Genomic DNA, 23,795 nt, shown 5'->3' with positions numbered 1-23,795 from the left:
AGTTAATGTGTGGTAAAATCATTCCTGGGTCCTCCCCTTTCGATTTTAAAGAGTTAGTATTGATATGCTAAACAACGTCCTGGCCTTGCAGAATCAGATCATTTTCCGATATCATCCAAGTTTTGGTATTGAATGCAGACAGTGCCAATGCTGTCATCATCAGTCTTTGTTAGTCTTTGTTTTTAAGATATTGAGGTCCATGTCTAGACATACAGATGCAGATTGTAATTGAGTAGATGTTGGAATTTGATTTCAAATTTTCACAAGATATCATTATATATTGTAACAGTTTGCCGCTCCCTAAAAGTGTCACTCCACTATGCTACGCCACTGAATAGACGATTTGAGTTTATTTTTACCTCCTACCGGTAAAATTTGCAGTTTCTATTTACAGTTTTCTTATCTTGTGAGATCGTTTTACAAAGCTAAAATTCTTATTTTTAACAAAATTAAAATAAATTATTTTTGTTTTAGTATATATCTTTGAGGCTAATTACTGTTGTTAAATACGTTTTATTGCTATTATGATTTAATTCTATAAAAATATTTAATAATAATTATGTCTACATCAATAAAATAGTTATGCCATAACATTTTAAAAAAATATAGGCCACCAATTTAACATTGTGTTAGAAGAAGACTTGTAAACATTTATTTTTTTCCTGCTGTAAACTACCCTTGAAAGCAAATACTCCGCGGAGGTTTTTCCGAATTCAGTCAGTTTAGAATTGTCTGTTTCATTAGTTCATTAAAATTATAATAAGGAAGAGAGAAGGTTATAGCAGTGATTTTGATGACATTACGATGGTAAGTATCTATTATGATATAAGTATGAATATTTCGTAGAATGATAACATAATATATATTAACCTCTTATCCTAACCTCTTGTGCATCTCCCTGTATTATGTACATTTATATATATGTATAGAGAAATTAAGATCTGTAGAACAAAGTTATTCGATTCACCAATTGCTTGCGAGTTCCGGAAGGAAGACCGATTGTAACGTCGTGTCGGTCTCAAATCGATTTTTACACTTATCGAAAGTTCAATTCACAATACAGAAACAATGTCTGTTTCTGTAATTAATTTGTGATATTCACTCTGCAAATCTTCAAGTATGTCATCATAGGTTGTACTAGAGGAATCTTCTATAATGTTTCACGATTTGATTTTCAAATTTATGCAAAAAGTAGGCGCATCTTCCATGCTGGGTCCCTGTTCTGTTTAGAGTTTACCTGGTTTTGCGTGGTAAAGTGAGAGCCTTTTGGGTAATGCATTGGATCTGATTATTCTGCTTTGGTATCCATTGATGTCAAGCATTAGGCAAGATCAATTTTTAATCTGTAGCAGTGACTGCTATTTTGACAGTGGTTTTCTGGATCGGAGGCAGATGTGGTTGGCATCTTCAATATCCTTGCATATTAGTAGGTTTTGGTTGCTCAAAATCTACTTGCACTCTCTAGCGAAAGTATTTACGCAGCGTACTACTGGAAGCCATTCCACTGGAGTAGATTTGATAACCTCTGAAATCTAAGATCATTCTCATCGTATTATTGAGTTGATCGATTTTGTGGATATGAAGGCTGTTAAGTCACACTGATACTCTTCTTGTTGTTCCACCGAGCTTTTGCATAACATTGTTTCTCCACTTTTTCTATTACATATATGTTCTTCGAAAGAGAACGTTCTATAAAGTGTAATGCCTATGTATATTGGTGTTGTGTTGTGAGTAAGCCATGTGTCCTCGAATTGTATTCTAAGTTTTCTGTCGACAAATTAATTTATTGTTTCGATGGAAACATGCACTTCCGGAAGTACCTTCCCGGATTCTCTTGGTAGGCTTTCAGATTCTCCTCTGAGCTAGTGATACCAATTAATGCCTTTGGTACACTCATAACGTATACCAAATTTGGTTTTTCTAGCTTAGTGTCTTCGTAATATATTGAATGTTTTAAAAATTCACGACCCTATGACTCTTCGGAGGTAAAAATAAGATACAATAAAACAATAATGTGTTTTAAACTTCAGTTTCTCGCGTTTATTTTAAAATTTCCTCGGTACCGGTTTCGACACTATATTAGGTCATCATCAACCGAATCTACAAAACAATTGAATTACAAAAAATCCTGTATGAATGAGAATAATTAAAACTATAAATAAAATAATATAAAATCTTATAAAATATAATTTTTTACGGTCAAGAATAAAACTAATTTGAAATTGGAAACATCTGTTTGGTCATTAGAGATAAAATTTCACACGTAACTAACAATTTAAAATTATTTTCACGAAAAGACACCACTTGACACGAGACATGAAACATAAATCAAGGATACAATAATAATTAATACAATATTAATACAATAAATATCCAATCCAATCTGGGGACCGTGGTGCTATATCCGATTACCGCCCCATATCTATTTTGCCAGCATTTGGGAAAGTGTTTGAGAAAGTAGTTCATGCACGTCTATTCTTTGCCCTTAAGTCTAAAATCAATTCTAGACAACATGGTTTTTTTGCTGGTCGCTCGGTGGAGAGTAACTTGCTTGAATATACCCAGTATATCTTATCTACTCTGGATGATTCTTGTCAGGTTGATTCAGTTTATACGGATTTTAGTAAAGCTTTCGACCGGGTGGATCACAACTTACTTCTGTTCAAACTAAAGAAGTTTGGTGTTCAGGGAAATCTTTTGCAATGGCTTGCTTCCTATCTGAAGGAGAGATGCCAGATTGTTTCGGTTAATGGTTTTTTCTCTAATCCTGTGTCGGTTCCTTCTGGTGTTCCACAGGGTAGCCATCTGGGCCCTTTACTGTTTAATCTTTATGTTAACGACATATTTGACGTCGTTAATTATGCCCAATGTTTAATGTATGCTGACGATTTAAAACTCTTTCTCCGTATCTCCTAACCTCTTGATTGTTCTAAGCTGCAATCTGACTTAAACTGTGTAATGTTATTTCCTTCTCTAGGAGAGTGAACACAATCCACTACAATTATAGCGTCGCTGGTGAGAGGTTGCAACGTGTCTCATTTATTAGAGATTTGGGTGTTACATTTGATTATAAATTATTATTTGATAAACATATCGATACTGTTGTCTCCAAAGCCTGGCGTATGTTAGGATTTATTATGAGATCAACGGTAGCTTTTTCAAACATTGCTGCAATTAGAAAACTCTATTTTGCCTATGTTTACAGCACACTTAACTTCTGCAGCGTCGTTTGGAATCCTCAGTATCTCTCGTACAAATCTAGAACTGAGCGTATTCAATCTAAATTCCTCAAATACCTTTGTTTTAAATTTTCCATTCAATACATTGATTACGAATCAACTTGCACTTCTTTTCGTATGTTAACCCTCGACCAGCGTCGCTTTTGTGGGGATGTATTATATTTTTACAAACTTTTAAACAACAAGTGTGATTCTCCAATGCTTGTTGGTTCTATATGTGTTCACGTTCCTCCGAGATTACTTCGCTTTGATTTTCTATTTATGACACCTACTCTTAGAACCAATGCCTGTCAAAACTCTCCTTTATTGAGAATGGCAAGATCGGCAAATCGTGTTAACATAGATCTGTTTCAGCATTCTTTCTATGCATTTAAAAAACTGCTCTTTGCTGCAGTTGGTGAGTTGCCTCGAGCGTTCATTTGATATTTGATATATGATATATTTATATCACCTAAACTTAGTTTTAGTTTTTTTTTCTTTTGAATCACTTTTGTACCATTAATGTTAATTCAGTATTATTATTGTGAACTGTAATTCTATTTTATTTGTATACAATTGGTTGTTTATGGTACAGTATTATTGGGTTCGACCTGTTTCTGTACCCACATGAAATAAATAAATAAAATAAATAATACAAGTTATGGAATGCATTTTTTAAAAACGGGTTTGAGAAGAAAGGAAAATTAAATTTAACAATTCGCCGTTTCAAAAATCATTTAAACATTTAAATAGAGGTGTAAAATTAAGATCTATTTGATTGTTAAGGAGGGTGTATTTTTTCTTTTTATATTTATTAATTTCATAAGCCTCTAAAAGGTCTAATTTAAAACCTTTGCTGCATTTGTGTAGAAGTTTAACGTTACTATATTCTATATTGTGACCTGTTTCGTTTCTATGTTTATAAATGTTAGAATTACTTTTATTTTTATGTTGTTATTTTACATTCCAACTTTCCGCCTGTTTGTCCTATATAAATGTTATAGCAATTAAAACAATTAATCAAATAAACACCACTTTCATTATTTATGTTATAACTGTTGTATTAGATGGTAATTAGATAGTAATTTATTTAGAGTAGTGTGATTGGCAAATGCTAGATTAATGTTATATTTCAAAAATATTTTTTTAGCTGCAGCTGTAATAGAGTTAAGGGTATAGGTTTATGAATATTGGAATTTTGAATCTTAGAAAACAATGGATCTTGTTTTAATTTAACTTTATATATTATTTTATTAATTATATTTGTAGGAAATTTGTTATTTTTCGCCAATTCAAAAATATAATTAAGTTCAGAGATCTTATTTTCTTGTGAAAGAGGGTAATTAAAAATTCTTTCAATGAAAAATCGAAAGCTAGACAATTTTTGTGATATGTGATGATTCGAGTCGTATGGGATTATTGTGGCTATAGAAGAATTTTTCCTATAAATGTTAAAATTAATCTTATTTTTTATATTATTAAGTGTTAGATCTAAAAAATTTAAAACGTGATTATTTTCTATTTCGATGGTAAACTGTAATTTATTATGTAGTTGGTTTAGGTATTTATGAAATTCGTCCAAGGTGCTAAGATTTCCTTCCCATATGCAAAAAATATCATCCACATATCTTATCCATTTAATTATGTTTTTTTTTTTTTTTATTTATTAAAACCAGCTCAACATACATTAAAACATGTATGTTATTCATGGTTGAATTCATATATACATTAACATAACGTTTAAATTCACTAAGGAACAAAGTAACTTTCCGAGGGAATCTAATTTAAGCTTAATTTACAGTAAGTCTTGAGGCATTTTCCTTTTAAGTCGCTGATGTAAATTTTTGAGACCCAAATTAAAGTTACTAGCACTGGAACACTTATTGATGTTTTCGTAAAATTTTTTAGTTACACCTCTTATAAAACTTTCAATAGTCATTATGTTTAGTTCAGAGTGAAGTTGTTCATTGCGAATAAACCATGGCGCATCTACTGCCGTCCGTAGAATTTTGTTTTGTAGAGTTTGTAATTTTCGGATATTTGTTGCTGAAGCATTACTCCATACCGGGCAAGCATAGGTGACCAAAGATCTTATTAAAGCTTTATATAGCAACATAGTGCATTTAGTTTTCAGATGACTTTTTCTATTTATTAGAGGAAATAGTTGTTTCAATCGAGCATATCCCAAATTCAATCTGTTGTTTACGTGAATACCCCAATTTAATCGTTGATCAAGATGCAGGCCTAAGTATTTGACAGCTTTGTCTTTAGGATTCCAATGAAGTTCTGTGTTATTGATTACTATGCGCGTTGGATTTCGGTAACGCCGTAACGTAAAGATCTTTGATTCACATTTGTCTTACTTTTAGTAAGCCATTTCTGCACGTCGTTAATAGCATCTTGTAGCTGTTCTATAGCTTCCTCCAAATCATTACTTTGGGTCATAATCAACATATCGTCAGCAAACAAAGCTTTTTCATTGCATCTTTGGCACGGTATATCATGCATAAATATATTAAATAAGGTTGGTGACAATATACCTCCTTGAGGAACTCCTGCTTTAATACATTTTGTATCTGAATAAGTCCCATTTATTCTCACACAAAAAGTTCGTTCTTGAAGATATGACATAAGTATTGCGGTAATATAGTCATCTAGACCTAGATGCAATAGTTTGAATTTTAATCCCTCCGACCAAACTGTATCAAAGGCTTTAGCTACATCTAAAAAGGCGATAGTGGTGTATTGCTTATTTTCAAAACCTTTCTCAATGAATTCTGTAACACGCACCAACTGGTGGATCGCTGAATGACCCGTTCGAAAACCAAACTGAATGTTTGGGATAACATTTCTTTCCAGCAGCTGATCTTGACGTCTTCGTATTATAACTTTTTCAAACAATTTTGTACAAACGGTAATTGGATACAAGAGTGCTCTGTTTTCCTGGCTTGGGAAACATAAGTATCTCAGCTTTTTTCCAAGTCACCGGAAAGTAACCAATTTTTAAACATGAGTTAAAGATATCAGTTAAGTGGCTAGTAATATTCGAAGGGAGGTGTTTTAGAATTAGATTTGGTATAAGGTCATGCCCTGGGGCCTTTCTATCGGGTAGATTGTTAATTAAATATGTGATTTCTTCATTTGTCATGTTCTTTGGATAAAGTTGGACAGCAACCGTCTCTAGCGAAATGTTCACTAGGTCGTAGGGTTTATGTTTTAATGTGCGTTTGATTAGTATCGCTACACCGCCTGAAGCTGTTTGAGAGTTTCGGTCAAATCTATAGATATTAAAACCAGGAATTCGGAACTCTTCTCCCAGAACTAGATGAGTTTCGGTGATACATGCTAAATCAACATTATAACGAGCCAAAAAAGCCGATATTAAATTCTTCTGCTTCTTCAGACCATTCGCATTAAAGTTTAAAATATTGATGTTTTTGATTTCGTTTATGGGGAGATTAGGCATGTGGGAAGGAAAGGAATAATTCATTCAGTAAGTAATTTTTAATTTGCGAAATTAGTGGTGTAATGATTTGTTTTAGGAGGTTCATGATTGATGTAACAATGGTAGACATTTCGGGATTATTTGATGTTTTAGGAGGTGGATTTGGAGTACTGGTGTTTTGGGATGGTAAATTTTTTTGGGTTATGTTGGCAAATGACACATTAGGATCTGATGTTCGGAAAGTGGATCTATGAATTGAGTTAGTGGTAGTTCTTCTCATCTGACGTGGGTGTAGTTGTTGTAATTCAGTGTGAGCGCGACAACCTCTGTAATTGGCTGCATGTTCTTCACCGCAATTTGCGCATTTCGGGGGATCGCTCTTTTTCTTTTTACAATCCTTATGATTATGCTCATCACCGCATTTTACACATTTGGGTTTTAGTGAGCAATAATTTTTAGTATGACCAAAACGTTGACATTTAAAGCACTGCGGTATAATTTGAGACCTTTTCCTCGGCTCTACTGTAATTAAAGCATTACATATTTCTTTGATATTAAAAATGTCTTTGGCTTTTTTGTTGGGAGTCAATTCAACCGCACATAATGGCATCGGAAGTTTAACTTTATTTAATAGTCTTGTAACACTAATTATAGGTAATGAATAAGTAGTCAATTCATCTTTTATTTCAATGTCTGTTAGAGATATAGGAACATTACGCAACACTACGGCTAAAATTCTCTTTGTTGGATCCTGAAAAGTGTGAAATTCAAGTTTTTTCTCTGTATAATACTTAGTTAAAGTTCTATAATCGTTTATAGACGTAAGGTTGATTTTTAGTGAATTATTTTTGACAATAGTTGTAAATTTTTCAGTGGTTAACGCTTTAATATCATTGATAATTTCTTTATGGTTTGATTTGTTATGTAGAAAGATAGGAGGTACTTTAGGGCCTTTTTGGGACTTATTTTCCAAAGAGTTGTCATTAATATCATCACTGTTGTCTTCACTAGCAAGAACATGGAATCTATTTTGCGCTAAGAGATCTGGATTAAAAGAATATCGTTTATGAATGTCATCTTCTAGAGGAGATAACTGATCGGATCCTCGTTTTTCGCCCATACTAGATTCGGTCGAAAACACGCCCGCAGGCGGCTTTCCTTAAATATATTGCTTTCGATGATTTATTATTTTGTTAGATTAATAATATATGAAATTGTAAACACGATTGATTTTGTGAAACGAAACTGGTTATGAGACTCGCGATACTTGTTTAGAGCACATGCACTCACTTTGACCGTCCGAATTCAACTCTGTTCTAAGGTTATAATTATATGTTTTCTGAAAGGATTCTGTTTTGTCATAATATAATTATTTTCATAATAGTCCAAGAATATATCTGCCAGAATGCCGGATAATGACATACCCATGGGTAAACCGTCAGAAACTTTATAAATTTTGTCATTGAAATTACAATAATTTTGGGTAACAATGTGTTTCAGGATTTTATTGAAGTCATTAATGTTTGTGTCGTCATCAAAATGATTTTTGAACATTTTATTAGTGAGATCCAAGACGAAATCAATTGGAATATTTGAGTAAAGGTTTACTACATCAAACGAGATTAGCATTCTATTATTAAGTTCCAAATCCTCTACTTCCTTTATAAATTGCAATGAATTTAATATAGAATAATTTGGTTAAAAATTGATTTCTTTGAAAATTTTTAACATGAAATATGCTAGTTTATATGTAGGTGAGTTATTATAGGAAGTTATAGGTCGTATTGGTATATTTTGTTTATGAAGCTTAGGTAAAGCATACAGTTTTGGGATTGTTGGGTTCATATGTATAAACAGAGTGCTGAAAAAGTTTGATTGAACTATCTTACTGTTGATATTTATATGTGGCGAGTACTTAATCAATGTGTCCCTACTTTTATTAATAATTTCTCTGGTTTTACGAATAACTATTTCTAAAGGGTTCCGCTCAAGTTCAACATAGTTATTTTCTTTCATAAATTGGTTAGTTTTTTCTATATATTCATCTTTACTTAATATAACAATGCCTGCGCCTTTGTCGGCTTTAACATATATTGCATTATTTTCTTTTAGTTTGTTTTTAATAGATTTTATATATTTCCAGTATTGATCATGAGAGAAATCTTTATTTTTACTTTTTAATTTCTTTTCTGTTTTTTTGATATAGGGAATGAGATCGTTTTTTATATTATTATATTCTTTATTATTATATTCACAGTATAGAATATAGTAACGTTAAACTTCTACACAAATGCAGCAAAGGTTTTAAATTAGACCTTTTAGAGGCTTATGAAATTAATAAATATAAAAAGAAAAAATACACCCTCCTTAACGATCAAATAGATCTTAATTTTACACCTCTATTTAAACGTTTAAATGATTTTTGAAACGGCGAATTGTTAAATTTAATTTTCCTCTCTTCTCAAACCCGTTTTTTTTAAAAAACGCATTCCATAACTTGTATTATTGTATTGAGTCCTTGATTTATGTTTCATGTCTCGTGTCAAGTGTTGTCTTTTCGTGAAAATAATTTTAAATTGTTAGTTACGTGTGAAATTTTATCTCTAATGACCAAACAGATGTTTCCAATTTCAAATTAGTTTTATTCTTTACCGTAAAAAATTATATTTTATAAGATTTTATATTATTTTATTTATAGTTTTAATTATTCTCATTCATACAGGATTTTTTGTAATTCAATTGTTTTGTAGATTCGGCTGATGATGACCTAATATAGTGTCGAAACCGGTACCGAGGAAATTTTAAAATAAACGCGAGAAACTAAAGTTTAAAACACATTATTGTTTTATTATATCTTATTTTTATTAATTAATCTCGCAACATGGATTCTAATAATATCCTCGGAGGTAAGTTGCGTAACATCATCTTAATTCATTGTCCTCGACATGTCCTTCTCTGTGTTGGTTCTTCCTGTATAACGTCCTGTATTGGATATCGGCGCATAAAGGAATGGAGGGAAACGATATATATTGCCTTTTTTTCGGATTGGAGAGATATTGTTAGAAACTTTGAAGCGCTGGATACGTGCCAAAAGGAATCATCATTATTCTCTGTGCTTCCCCCGTTTCTGTTACTTCAGATTTGATTAATTTCCAATTATGGGCAATAAAAATATTTTTTCCAGCCCTCATTCATAATAGTCCTAAATTCTGGGGCCGCTGAAGACACTGGGGATGATAAAATCCTAACAGTAACTTTACTCAGATCGGAGCTGGTACACAGGCCCTTCTACCCTGGTCCACAAGAATCTTTTTGCCCATCATTTGATTTATAATTTGCCATTACATCCAAGTGCATTAACTGGGATAGGTTTTGTATAAACTCCATTGCGTCTATTTCCTCCAACTGCTTCCTTTAGAACAAGGATTCAGTAGTGCAGCGACAAGATGAATCGGACTTGTAACAAGTTACTTGCGATTAAATACCTTTTGATTTATTGCATCTTCCTCTTCCTCAGATGTGCAACAATTTGAAATGTCACGTATAATTTTTAGTCCTATTTCAGAGAGTGCACTTTGTGGATCATCGTGGTGTTTGATTCTAGGGTCCAGAATGTCATGAATTTGTTGTACTTGCGCCCAGAAAGGGTCATCTAGTAAACGAGTTTTTATATCTTAACAACTCAAGTTTGAAGGCTGACTTTGTTGGATATTAAACTTTCCATGCAGTAGAGATGGCTTCCCCAGCGCGTTTTACAAGTTTTACAAACTAAGTTTACACTCCTTCGTTTTGCTTATTTCCATAAGTAGAAAAGATAAGATTTGGGATTGTTTTATTGCATTAACTATGTGTGTAGCGTCTATTATTAACTTCTGTATAGGTGGAAAATTTAAGATATCGTTGCACAGAAGATGAAAAGTATGAGCTAGTGATGGAACGGATATCCGGCTACTATCCGGCCATTTTTTAAAATAGTTACCAAATGTCCGGCTTTGACCGGATATTAAAAACCTATTACTTAGTACTCCACCATTCACAGGAATTAGTATCTCTTTTAGGCATTGGACACTGCAGATTATAATCAAATTCAACCCCAATGGGACTTTTTTCATTGAATACAACTTTATTTATATCATCTTTAGCACCCTCATTGTAAGAATCCCAATACGATATATAAAATCTCTTGTTGCAGTTTCGTCTAGTTTTCTTCTCTTCGCTTGTAATTCATCACGACATTCATTACTAACAGAACTGTCGCTGTAATCACTTTCGATTATTAATTAAAGTATTCTCTTTTTAATACAAAAAGCCGTTTTGAAAAATCACTTTCAGTTCTTGAGCAATAAATTTTTGAAATGATCGACAATTTTTTCGAATTTTGAAATTTTGGCCGATTAAGTTTTAAAAATTCGTATAAAATCCATTTCTTGAAATATGAGTATAAAAATTACCCAAAGTGTTAATAAAAGTGTCCTCTTTCCGATGAACCAACCCGTTTTAAAAAATAACTTAGTTTTTGAAAAAACAATATTTGAAGTTTTGATAAAATTTTCGATCTTGCAATTTTCATCAATAATTTTCAAAATTCGCTATAAAATTCATTTCTTGAAGAATCCTTGTGGAAATGTCACCAAATATTAATTCAAGTATCGTCTTTTTAATGCAACAAGCCGTTTGGAAATATCGCTTTTGTTTTCGAGAAAAAAATTTTTGAAATTATCCGTTATTTTTTTGAATTTTACAATTTTCGCCGATTAAGTTTTAAAAATTCGTATAAAATCCATTTCTTGGAATATGAGTATGAAAATTTCCCAAATTGTTAATAAAAGTGTCCTCTTTCGAATGAACCAACCCGTCTTGAAAAATAACTTTTAGTTTTTGAAAAAACAATATTTGAAGTTTTGATAAAATTTTCGATGTTGCAATTTTCATCGATAACATTCAAAATTCCCTATAAAGTTCATTTCTTGAAGGATCTTTGTGGAAATATCGCCAATTATTAATTAAAGTGTCCTCTTTTTAATGCAACAAGCCGTTTTGAAATATCGCTTTTAGATTTTGAGAAAAAAATTTTTGAAATTATTGGTTATTTTTTCGAATTTTGCAATTTTCGCCAATTAAGTTTTAAAAATTCGTATAAAATCCATTTCTTGGAATATGAGTATGAAAATTTCCCAAATTGTTAATAAAAGTGTCCTCTTTCGAATGAACCAACCCGTGTTGAAAAATAACTTTTAGTTTTTGAGAAAACAATATTTGAAGTTTTGACAAAACTTTCGATGTTGCAATTTTCATCGATAATTTTCAAAATTCGCTATAAAATTAATTTCTCAAAGGATCCTTGTGGAAATATCGTCAATTATTAATTAAAGTATCCTCTTTTTACAGTTGCTTTGTTAGTTAAATCAGCATCAAAAGAGTTCATTTTGTATCTTGGATCCAAATAAGTTGACATATCTTATCAGCTTTCTTATTAATTTCATATCACTTCAGAAATTGGTACAACAATTGGTTTACATTTAGGAAATTGGTTAATGACCTCCCATGTGCATCTCGTGCGCCGTTTGACTTGCGACGTTAATTCTTTTTTTTTTGATTGATTTTTTTTTCAATATTTTTGATCATTAGTTCTGCTTAAGTTTCACTTTTTTGTTAAATTTTATTTCTGTTGCTATTTTTTGTTAACCTGTTTGATATTTTTTTTGTTACTTATTGCTAAATTCTTGTTTTTAGTTTATAATATTGGCTTGTCCCGTCTGCATCCCAAATAAAAATAAAATAAATAAATACACCAGAAATTATAACCATAGTTGCCGGATAGATATACCGGATAACCGGATATCCGGCCGAAGAGGATGCCGAATATCCGGTATCCGGCTTTTCGCAAAAGCACTATCCGTTCCATCACTAGTAGAAGAGAGCCATGCAATCCAGTGGTACCACATGAGGATAGTCTTCTTGTAGAAGCTTAAATTCACAACAACAATCTTCTTTATTTAACTCTTAAGATATTCTGCTGTGTGTTTGCTAGACCCTGTAGAAATAAAATCCACAAACACCGGTTCTGGTTTTGATATCACAAAATTTACTATGCCCTCATTTCGTAAATTTAATAATATTTACTCACCCGGTAGGTAAATATTTCTGCCCATCACTAATTGTGACTATTTTACATTATTTAATCTGTCTTTTGAACCGTTTAATACATTACAATATATTAAATTGATGAATCTAATCGCTCAGTACTGAGCTTAAGTACTGACACTAGTGACTGATGATCTTGAGGTGATACCCCCAGCCAGTGCACCACCCCAACCTGTGTTTAACCGTCTCGTCATCCTGTTCACAGGCTCGACAAAGATGGGAGTCAGCAAGCTTCATGTTTTGAAGGTGTTTATTTACTTTTCGGTGTCCCGTGAGGAGACCTGTGGCAGTGCGAAGGGCAGTTTTACCGAGCCCTACGAAGAACTGGGCTGTTGCGGCTGAAGGATATTTTAACAATTCCTTGGCGAGATGACAGCCCGGGGTACGGTCCCACCCGTTTAAAAATTTTTTGTGGGTTTTATGCGCTTTATTAACTCGATATGAGTAGCTAAAGAAGGGGTAATTATCGGCTCGGGTGCACAGGGCGCTCTATCGGCAGCACGTTTGGCTAGCCTGTCCGCGTGCCCTTTAATTCACTGAATTCTGACACGATTGTATTTCGCGGCCTCCTCCAGTGCTTTGTGACAATCCATAACTACTGCAAACGTTATAATAACTCTGCTTAAAGCTAAATGAGATTGTTTACTGTCTGTAAAAATAGTAAAACACTTACACTTACTCGAGTAGGGGTGTTTCTAACACTGCTTCCCTCCAGAGTGTTGAACTGCTGCTAACGTCCTCATCCTTCATAGTTCCTACTGATTGTAGTCTTTTCATGGCTACCAACCCCACTTCCTGAATATGTAGGTTGAGTGGTGGTAAATTTAGCATGATTTCCATGGCCGCGGTGGGGGTTGATCGACCTGTAACAGACAGACACGCGAGTCTCTGTATTCTATTAAGTGCAGTGGTGGCGGTAGACTTAGAAGTTCTAGTCCACCATACCACCGCACCGTAAGTTAGCATTGATCGAACAACGGCGGTGTAAATCCACAGGGCTATCTTGGGAGACAGCCCCAAGTCCTCCCGACAGCCCTCCGGCACTGGCCGAAGGCGATACAACAAGCTTTATTAACTCTATTGTCTAGGTGAGATTTCCACGTTAGCTTACATTACATTACATTACATTACATAGAATACATATCGGGTAGGCGGACCAACCAACCTTGCACCGCGACCCTAAGGATCTATTGTACCCCGATAGATATCGTTATCAAATTTCACCGTGCAGTCCAATGCTCTTAACGAACATTAATACCTTGCTCGGCGAAAGGTCATTCAGATCTTTTGAGGAGATAAACTGCGACCCAAAAATCGAGAATCTGATACGGTTAACGGCAGGGCAGTGGCATAAAACATACTCAACCGTCTCTGCTTCCTCCGCACATAGTCGGCATTCAACATCGTCGGCTAAACCCAACAAGTTGAGGTGTGCTTTTAATCGGCAGTGCCCAGTAAAAACACCCATTACAACTTTTATGCTACTACGGGCAAGTCCTAAAATATTCCCGGGTTTGACAGTGGCGATGTTAATAAACACCTTAGCATGTCTCATTCCAGGAGAACTGGTCCACAGTAGGCGAAGTCTCTCTTCAGCCCACAGTCGAATCCTATATTTGGCCATCGCAAATGAGAAACCAACTGCTGGTTCCGTTCCCACAAACGCTTCAGCGCTGCCATCTCGTGCTAGCTTATCTGCCGCTTCATTGCCAGCAACACCAGAGTGATCCGGGACCCAGATCAGAGAGACTCTGTTATCACAACTCAGTGTGTTTAATGTTCTCTTACAATCATTAACCAGAGCCGACACCGTTTTCACGGCTTGGAGCGCCTGGAGAGCGGCTTGACTGTCTGAGAAAATTCGTACTGTCATGTTCTTCACCCCTCTTTCAAGAAGGATTTTAGCACCCATGTCAATAGCAAATACTTCCGCCTGGAATACAGTACAGTACGTACCCAGGCTGTAGGCTTGCTTAATTCGAGGTGTCTGGCAGTATACTCCTACTCCTACCCCTTCAGGCGTTTTTGATCCATCTGTGTACAAGCAAATGTCTGCCCGAACCAGAGAATTTTCATTTTCGATCCAGGACTGCCGCTCAGGCAGTACAATCTGGTATCGAGCATTAATCACTGATAGTGATACCGCCAAATCTGACGGCATTGATAGCACAGTATCAGTGCTTATAATGTCTTCCGCAGCCCATTGGTAGGACATGTCGGAACAGTTTTGAGCATATTGCTTAAATCTGTAAATGGTTGTTCTAGCCACTTTCTCTATATGCAAATGCAGAGGAGATAGGCCAAGCAGAACCTCCATTGCTAGAGTTGGCGTTGTGCCTATCGCACCAGAGATTGCCAATCCAGCTACTCGTTGAATTCGTGAAAGTTTACTGATAAGTGAAGTCTGTCGGACTTTCCTATACCAGGCTGCTGCTCCGTATGTGATCATAGGTCTAACCACAGTCACATAGAGCCAGTACACTCTTTCAGGGGTAAGACCCCAATTTTTTCCACAAAGACTGCGACAAGTCCACAAGGATAGTCTAGCTTTGTGCAAAACTCCCTGCAAATGTCCATTCCATGACAGGGTTTTGTCTAGGATTACTCCTAGATATTTGACTTCCTTTCAGAAAGGAATTTCTTCACCTTGGATAGTTGGGGCGGATTAGTCCATCCAACTTTCGCTTCCTGGTGAAGGGCACAACAATTGTCTTTTGCGGGTTTATTGAGAGGTTCTCTCCCTTACACCAAGCGCAAATGGTATCTAGGGTCACCTGGAGGACTTTAGATATCCTCGGCAAACAGGTTCCTTTGACCATAACGACAATGTCATCAGCATAAGCTTGTATTTCCACACCAACGGCTTCGACTATCGCAATCAGATCGTCAACTAGGAGGGACCAAAGCAGGGGAGATAACACCCCTCCCTGCGGGCAGCCACCTCCCGGCCTAAAGCGTATCGTATCACCGTGGAGTGAAGTAGAAACTATTCTACTATCTAGCATATTGCGGATCCAACCCGCTATAGTTGCTTCCACTCCCCTGTCAAGAGCAGCTCTTTCAAGAGATTGTGGTATTGCGTTGTTGAACGCTCCCTCTATATCCAGAAACGCACAAACCAAGATTTCTTTATCCTGCAGCGTCCTGGATACTCTACCAACTAAGTTGTGTAAAGCCAATTCTGCTGATTTTCCCGCTTGATAAGCATACTGGTGGCGACTCAGTGGACCAGATACCAATGGCACCGTACGGATGTACCGTTCCAGAACTTTTTCAAGGGTTTTCAGCAGAAATGACGTTAGGCTGATGGGTCGAAAGGCATTAGGAGTAGGGACCGAACGGCCCGCTTTGGGTATGTAAGATACCCGTACCTTAGTCCATTCTGCCGGCACATATTTCCAGGCGACACTCGCTCTGAAAATTTTTACCAAAATTGGCAACAACAAAGACCTCCCCTGCTGTAACAAAGCAGGAAAGATATTGTCTTCTCCAGGCGATTTGAACGGCTTAAACGTTTGAATTATTACACACATTATTACCTACATTATTAACAGTAAGCCCCTCCCCTAATAGGTAGTCAAAAAGTAACTCACCTCTTTCATTTGTGTTGGTGCTTGCCCACATTGTGTGGTGGGCATTGGCGTCACATCCAACAACAACTTGCAGGTTATTCCTCCGGCTGTAGGCAATTATGTCTCGCACAGCGGCCGGGGGAAGGTCATTTTCCGTTCCGGGGAAGTATACCGAGCAGATGACAATTTCTGTCCAGCCCTTCTCACCACGGATTCTCAGAACCGCAGCCACACAATCGCGGTCGCTATGCTCTGAGATTAAGAAAGCATTAATGTTGTTCCTGATAAGTAAACAAGCTCTGGGTCTATCTCCTGAGCAAAGTAACTTACCGGATAAATTACCGAGTCCGCTGATGCGCCCGGTATTGGCGAGCCATGGTTCCTGAATGAGGACAATATCAATTCGCTCACTCATCCAGGTTCTGCTAAGGACAGCCGTAGCCGCCCCACGTTAGCTTACTGTCTATTATTAGCCCAAGTACTTAACTTCTGTAGACAGTTTAAGTGGAATTTTAGCGAGCGTTGGCAGTCTAGGATTGCCAATGTTGCGCTTGGGTGTAAAAACAACCATCTCTGTCTTCTTGGGGTTGACGGAAAGGCATTGTTTATTACACCAGTTCTCAATTAGATTGAGTACTTCCTGCATCCTGTCGAGGAGTACGTTAGCGTACTTGCATCTTATGAGGATTGTCAGGTCATCTGCGTAACCAACGGTTTTAAAACCGGCTAGGCTTAGGCGTTTCATGAGGCTATCGAGGGTGAGATTCCACAAAAGTGGAGAAAGTACTCCCCCTTGCGGACAGCCTCTAGTAACAGCCCCTTGAAGAGTAGCCTGGCCAGCTCCCCTAGAGTGCTCTCAATCCAGCCGCACAGGGCCAGAGGAACACGAAGTTACACATTGCGTAACTGCAATAGAGAAACATAAAATTCGCTATCTCAGAAAGTTAGACGATGAGCTATAACTTTGACAACATCATTTAGTAGCTTGGATAATACCGCATCGCTTTTGTTTTGCGATATTTCTCATATCTATCATAATAAGGGAGGGGGAGGCCAATGCGTTTTCAAATGTTTACATTTTAATACCTCCTGGACCATCGAACAGATTTGAATATTTTTGGTCTTGTTTGAAAGAGCATTTTATGCTCTTTTAAAAGATATTTTCAGTAAAACTGTTTGGTTTGAAGCAAATAAGCTAGAGGGCGTTATCTGCGGCCATTACATATTTTTGTGATTTTTGAAAAAAGTTAAATGGAACGGTACTATTTACTTCACAGACCCTTAGTCACCTTAACATTTGCTAAATATTAGTGAAAACCGCATCTCGATATCACCATCCGTTCTTCATCAATTATAGAAGAAAATGTTAAAAACTCGAGTGTCATCAATCGGATCCAGCTACCTCATCGAGAAAAACAAATCACATAATCATGGTAACTGTAAACATGTCATTTACTAACGCAGAAGCGTATGATAGAGTGTATGAGGATTTAAACTTAAGATTAAACACACATTGCTTTCACCCCTTTATCTATGGGGTAGACTAAACGACCAGACTTTTCAAGATTAACCAATATAATAACCAGGGAAAATATAACAAAAGACTAAATGCCATTAGAAACGTGTCCAGGGATGAGACTTGAACAGCGTTTTATTTTTCGTCGAAACTAGAATAAATAACTGCATCGAGGTTTATGGAAGGCATTTTGAACATTTGTCAGCTATTTTTGCCAAAAATTGAAGTAATTCTATGTATTTTGGTTTATTTTGTGTTATTATCATTGTTGCTGTTTCATTGTTCGTTGGCTTTTAAACACGCCTCAAAAGTAGTTTTGAACCAGTTCTAAGCTTGAATAAAGTGTAAAGAAAGGTTCTAGGTAATAACATTTTTCTGCTCTCTTATTTGTTTGCTAAGGTAACTTGATCCGATTAAAATATACGAATTTTTAACATTTTCTTCTATAATTTGAGAATGGATGGAGATATCGAGATGCGGTTTTCACTAATATTTAGCAAATTTTATGGTGACAAAAATATGTAATCGCTGCAGATAACGCCCTTTAGCTTATTTGTTTTAAACCAAACGGTCTAACTAAAAATATCTTTTAAAAGAACATAAAATGCTCTTCTAAACAAGTCCAAAAATATTCAAATCGGTTGAATGGTTCAGGAGATATTAAAATGTAAACATTTGAAAACGTATTAGCCTCCCCCTTGTATGTATGTATGTAGGAAAGCGGAGGGTATGCTACGCACACAGCACCTAGGCCCCAACGGGCCCCTTGTACATCCTCCTACACTGTCTCCGGCTTCATCAACCAGCCTAAGGAATTTCCGAAGGCTAGGATACAGCTCAGAGGTGTGTTCCTGATGCCATCTGTGGTCGGCCATTCCTCTCCGAAGTCTCTCATTCTGAGGTCTTGCAGAGTGGGGCATTCACACAAGATGTGTCGGACCGTCTCCTCGCTCTCTTTACAGAGGCGACAGAGAGGACTAACAGCAAGCTTAAGGTTATAAAGATGCTTGTTTACCTTACAGTGACCCGTGACGAGTCCCGTTACAGTTCGTAGAGCGTTTCTACCAAGCCTTACGAAAGACAAGGCTGCCTCTGCTGAAGGATAATGTAACACTTCCTTAGACAGATGGCAACCCTTAACCCTATCCCACCAGTTCATGAACTTTTTGTGGGTAAAATCTTTAATTATCTCAATCTGAGTTGATAAGGACGGAGCGATTATCGGTTCAGGCGAACATGGCGCTCGCTTGGCAGCCCTTTTGGCAAGCCTATCAGCGTGCTTGTTACCTGAACAAGTCGAGTGTCCTTTTATCCATTGAAGTATGACACAGTTATGCACTGCGGCCTTCTCCAATGTCAGATGACAACCCATAACAAGTCCTGAGGTAATTGTTATTCTACTCAGGGCTAAAATAGCTTGTCTACTGTCAGTATAAATTGTAAAAGTCTTACCTACCAAGTTGGATCTGACAATAACGTCAGCGGCAAGTTGTATGGCGATTAACTCCGCCTGTATGACGGTGGTACTTATACCTAAAGGTTCAGATACGTGGAATCGGAGATCGTACGAGAAGACTCCGGCTCCAGCTCCTTCCCGTCTCTTTGAACCATCAGTGTAGATTTTAAGGCTGTTTTTTACCTCTACTTCTGTGGAGCTTGGGTGGGTGAGATATTTCTTCGTAAAAATGTGTTGTAGGGGTGTAAAGTCCGTTACACACTCCAGAATTGGTGAGTAATCCACCATTTCATTCCAGAGATTGGCATTTTTACTATTTCTCTCACCCATTAGAATTCCTGCTGCTCGCAGTCGAGTCATGGTCACCAATGCCACCTCTTGGATGAACAAATGAAGTGGCGTTAGGTTTAACATGTTTTCCATGGCTGCAGTGGGGGTAGTCCGCAGCGCACCTGTAACATACAAACACGCAAGTCTCTGTACTTTATTAAGTGCAGTAGTGGATGTAGACTGTAGGGTCTTTGACCACCATACTACTGCACCATAAGTAAGCATAGGTCGGATTACAGCCGTGTAAATCCAGAGGGCATTTCTGGGTGACAAACCCCATGTCTTACCTATAGCCCTCCGGCATTGACCGAATGCAACGTACGCTTTTTTTACTCTATTATCTAGGTGGGTTCTCCATGTCATTTTATTGTCAAGTGTGATGCCCAGATATTTAACTTCTTTTGACAATACCAATGGAGTATCAGCAAGGGATGGCATTCTGGGATTGCCAACCTTCCTCATCCGTGTGAAAAGAATCAACTCTGTCTTCTTAGGATTCACAGAGAGTCTTTGTTCGTCACACCAAGTCTCTATCAGTTTGAGAGCTACTTGCATCCTGTCAAACAGCACGTTTATATACTTGCCTTTGACGAGAATGGTTAAATCATCTGCGTAACCAACTGTGATAAAGTTGGCTTCGGCGAGGCGGTTCAAGAGGCTATCCAGGGTGAAATAATCAAGCTTACCCGGTTTTGGCATGAAGTTCACTGTGACCTCACGCCATCGACTGGGTATATAGCGCAGCGCCAGGCATGCTTGGAAGATTTCCACCAGGTGAGGTACTAAATCCTCCAGACCCCATTGTAAAAGGGCTGGTATAATACCATCTGGTCCTGGTGTCTTGAACGGCGAGAAACTGTTGATGGCCCACCGTATTTTATCCTCCCTGCAGATCTCTTCGGCTGAAATCCAATCATCTGCAGTAGGTTCATGGTTGGTGTCCTGTTGTATTTGTACGGAACTTTCGGAACCTGAAAAATGCACCTCCATTAATAAATGAAGACTCTCCAAAAGGTTGTCGGTATAAGAATCGTCAGCCTTTTTTAGTAAGCCAATTCGTCGTTCAGGGTCTGAAGCCAGAACCCGATTTAACCGAGAAACTTCGCTGCATGAGGAAACTTCCTCACAAAATTTCCTCCACGTTTCTCGTTTTCTGTGACGAACCCTTTTAATGTAGCGCGTCCTTGAAGCCTTTTTTAGGGCCCTCCTTTAGCCTCCCCCTTTCTCATTATTACAATTTTTTATTGATATGATTGAACCATTCACTTTAGCATAAATTTTCCCATCTTGTCAAGCAGTTCCTGTAGTTATATGTACTTCTCCCTAGCAGCTGTGAAATAATATGTAAAAGCAGTCAAATCTGCTTGTAGAGATATTTTTGAGTTTTTAAATTTGGTTCTTGCTTTTATTGCAGCATTTCGGATTTTATAACTAATAAATTTAATTATAATAGAACATGGACGCTGACTGTCTTTTTTTTTCGACGTAATTCGTTGCGAAATTTTGGTTGAATACGCCTTTTAGTTTCCACTGGGCACTTAACACATTGGTTAAAAATGTGTATCGTCATTTTATTGACGTTTGCAAAGTACTCCTTACTGCAGTCTTTAACTGTGAATAAGTCCCATATTGACCCTGTAGATCCGCAGTAGATCCGGTCACTCACTACTGAGTTTAAGTACTGACACTAGTGACTGATGACCTTGAGGTGATACGCCCAGCCAGTGCACCACCCCACCCTTTGTGCCAATCAAAACGCGAAGATTCCAGTTCTAACTTCTTTGCTCAGTACACCTGTACCTACCGCGCCACCCAAATAAACCCTAGTGTGAGTAGGTAAATATTATATTTCTGCAAATCCCTAATTGTGACTATTTTACATTATTTAATTATTCCTTTGAACCGATCTCTTAATACATTGCAACACATAATATTGATGAATCTAATAGGCACGTTCGATGCAGATTGGTGCAGTTGGAATTGGTCAATCAGAATCGCCCAGCAGATGGCAGTCAACTTCTTTTGATGCACAATTTCAAGGAGGTGGCCAGAGAGGTATAAACATTTAGCTTTTATTTATATAGAAAATCATCCATCAACTCTCTGCGAAAAATTATTGCGAAAAAACTAGACCTAGAACTACAAAGTTTCGGGTTTAGCCGTGCGTCTTCAGACTAATTGTCCGCGCGTGTGTACATTTTTTAATTTTTGCTTATTTTATTTTATATTTAGATCTTGATGACCGAAAATTAGTTCAACAACAATTCATGTTAATGTTGCATAGTCTTATTTGCCAAAACCGAGAATTTGAGGGAGCAATTGACGTAGAACTATGCCCCATTGTACTATCTGATTGTGAAACGATGAAAACATTATTAAATCATATGGTTTCATGTCTAGTACAAAAATGCCCGATACCTCACTGTACCTCTGCAAAGCAAATATTAAAACATTGGAAACATTGTGTGCAAACTGATTGCGCTGCTTGTTTCCCGTTAACACAAATGAATAAAAACAGGAATAATCCTTTTCATGTGGAAACATCTCTACATCTTGCTGCTATCGATTCAAACTTACAATGGGGTCAACTATTAATCATAAGTGGAACGTATGTTAACACTAAAAACAAATGCCAACAAACGCCATTACATCTTGGCACTATAAACAATAATTTTGAATTCAGTAAAATGTTAATTGAAAATGGGGCGGACGTTAACGATAAGGATAATTGGGAGGAAACACCCTTACACATTGCTATCGCGAATAACAATCTTAAATTTAGTCGAATGTTGCTTGAAAATGGCGCGGATGTTAACGCTAGCAACTGTTTGTCAGAAACACCTTTACACTTAATCGCTACAACTGAAAATATTGAAATGATGCGACTCCTGCTGGAAAATGGAGCAGATGTGAACGCTATGAATTGCAACGAAGAAACACCCCTACATCTTTCCTGTAATAATATCAAACTCAGCCGTTTTCTAATTGAAAATGGAGCGGATGTTAATGCTAAGGATAGAGATGGAAAAGCTCCTCTTCACTATATTGTTTCCAAATATGGTTGTAATTCTCGCAAGGAACTTATATGCATGATGTTATATTACAATGCGTCCGTAAATGAAATTGATAAATCAGGGGAATTTCCGTTTATGATTGCTGTGAAGTACTGGAACTATAAAGTAGCGGATATATTATTTGATTATGTCGATGAATTAAATTATAAATCAGTATTCACTTCCACATTGTCGACAATTTTTATTGGTGGCCTAATTAATTCGGCTCCTGAACGCGTTTTCGAGTACATCGATAAAATTAAAATAGAGGAGGCATCAGATGGGATAATAGACAAAGATTTTAACGGTGCTGCATTATCATACATGTCACTATACACGTGGTTTAGTCAATCCGCCGAAAGCCTAAAATGGGTTTGGTTACTGTTGAGTAAAGGATTTCCAGTAACCTTAAAAGATATAGAAATATTTCATAACAAAAAAGGATTTTGCAATGAAATCGAAGCAATTTTATCATCGGAAGTGCCTATTGGTTACGAATACGATTGTCAACCCTTCATAAAGACGTTAATTTTCAATAAAAGAAACAACGACGAAGGCATAATAAATAATCGTTACTTTAGTGAAGATGGGTGTGTTCCTAGTTTAAAACAAATAGCTCGAGATTGTTATAGAAAAACTATTTTTGATGAACATCAACGTGAAAACGGCGTGAATTATAAAGCATTTAATGTTATTATGCAGATGAATATTCCTAAAGTAATCAAAGATATTTTATTATTAAGGCAACCGATTTACATAATCAACGAATCAATTGAATGAAAATATTATATGATAATGTTTAGTTAAAGTTGTTAATCTTGTCATAACAAAGATTATTTTCAATAAAATGTTTTGTAAGAACTAGATGTTTTTATAATTTAACACTGAACATCCCTAATCACAATTTATATAATATATTAAGTTAAGTTTGATAATAAAGTTTATTGAAACTTAAAGCAAGATTTTGTTGTTAACCAGTTAGAAATAAATAATCAGCCTATATAGCATTAATCCCATGAGATATTCTCAAAAGTGATTTTAAACGATTTTTTATGATAACA

General features: G+C 36.3%; 1 protein-coding gene across 2 annotated transcripts; it reads left to right on the top strand.

The window, feature by feature from the left end:
• Positions 1-691: 691 nt before the first annotated feature.
• Positions 692-23,589, top strand: LOC111422155 (ankyrin-3-like). Of its 2 annotated transcripts, none has more exons than XM_071199703.1 (3): positions 692-807; positions 21,646-21,736; positions 21,914-23,589. In XM_071199703.1, exons 1-3 carry the CDS (start codon positions 805-807, stop codon positions 23,512-23,514), a joined length of 1,695 nt encoding a protein of 564 aa, XP_071055804.1. In that variant the 5' UTR covers positions 692-804; the 3' UTR covers positions 23,515-23,589. The 2 variants fall into 2 exon arrangements, with proteins under 2 accessions (XP_071055804.1, XP_071055803.1); XM_071199702.1 differs by having other exon boundaries at positions 21,631-21,736.
• The last annotated feature ends 206 nt before the right edge of the window (positions 23,590-23,795 follow it).

The sequence above is a fragment of the Onthophagus taurus genome, chromosome 11, assembly GCF_036711975.1.
Source record: "Onthophagus taurus isolate NC chromosome 11, IU_Otau_3.0, whole genome shotgun sequence".
Lineage (NCBI taxonomy): Eukaryota > Metazoa > Arthropoda > Insecta > Coleoptera > Scarabaeidae > Onthophagus > Onthophagus taurus.
The sequence above is the reverse complement of the archived record's forward strand: the minus strand, read 5'-3'. Positions and strand labels throughout refer to the sequence as shown.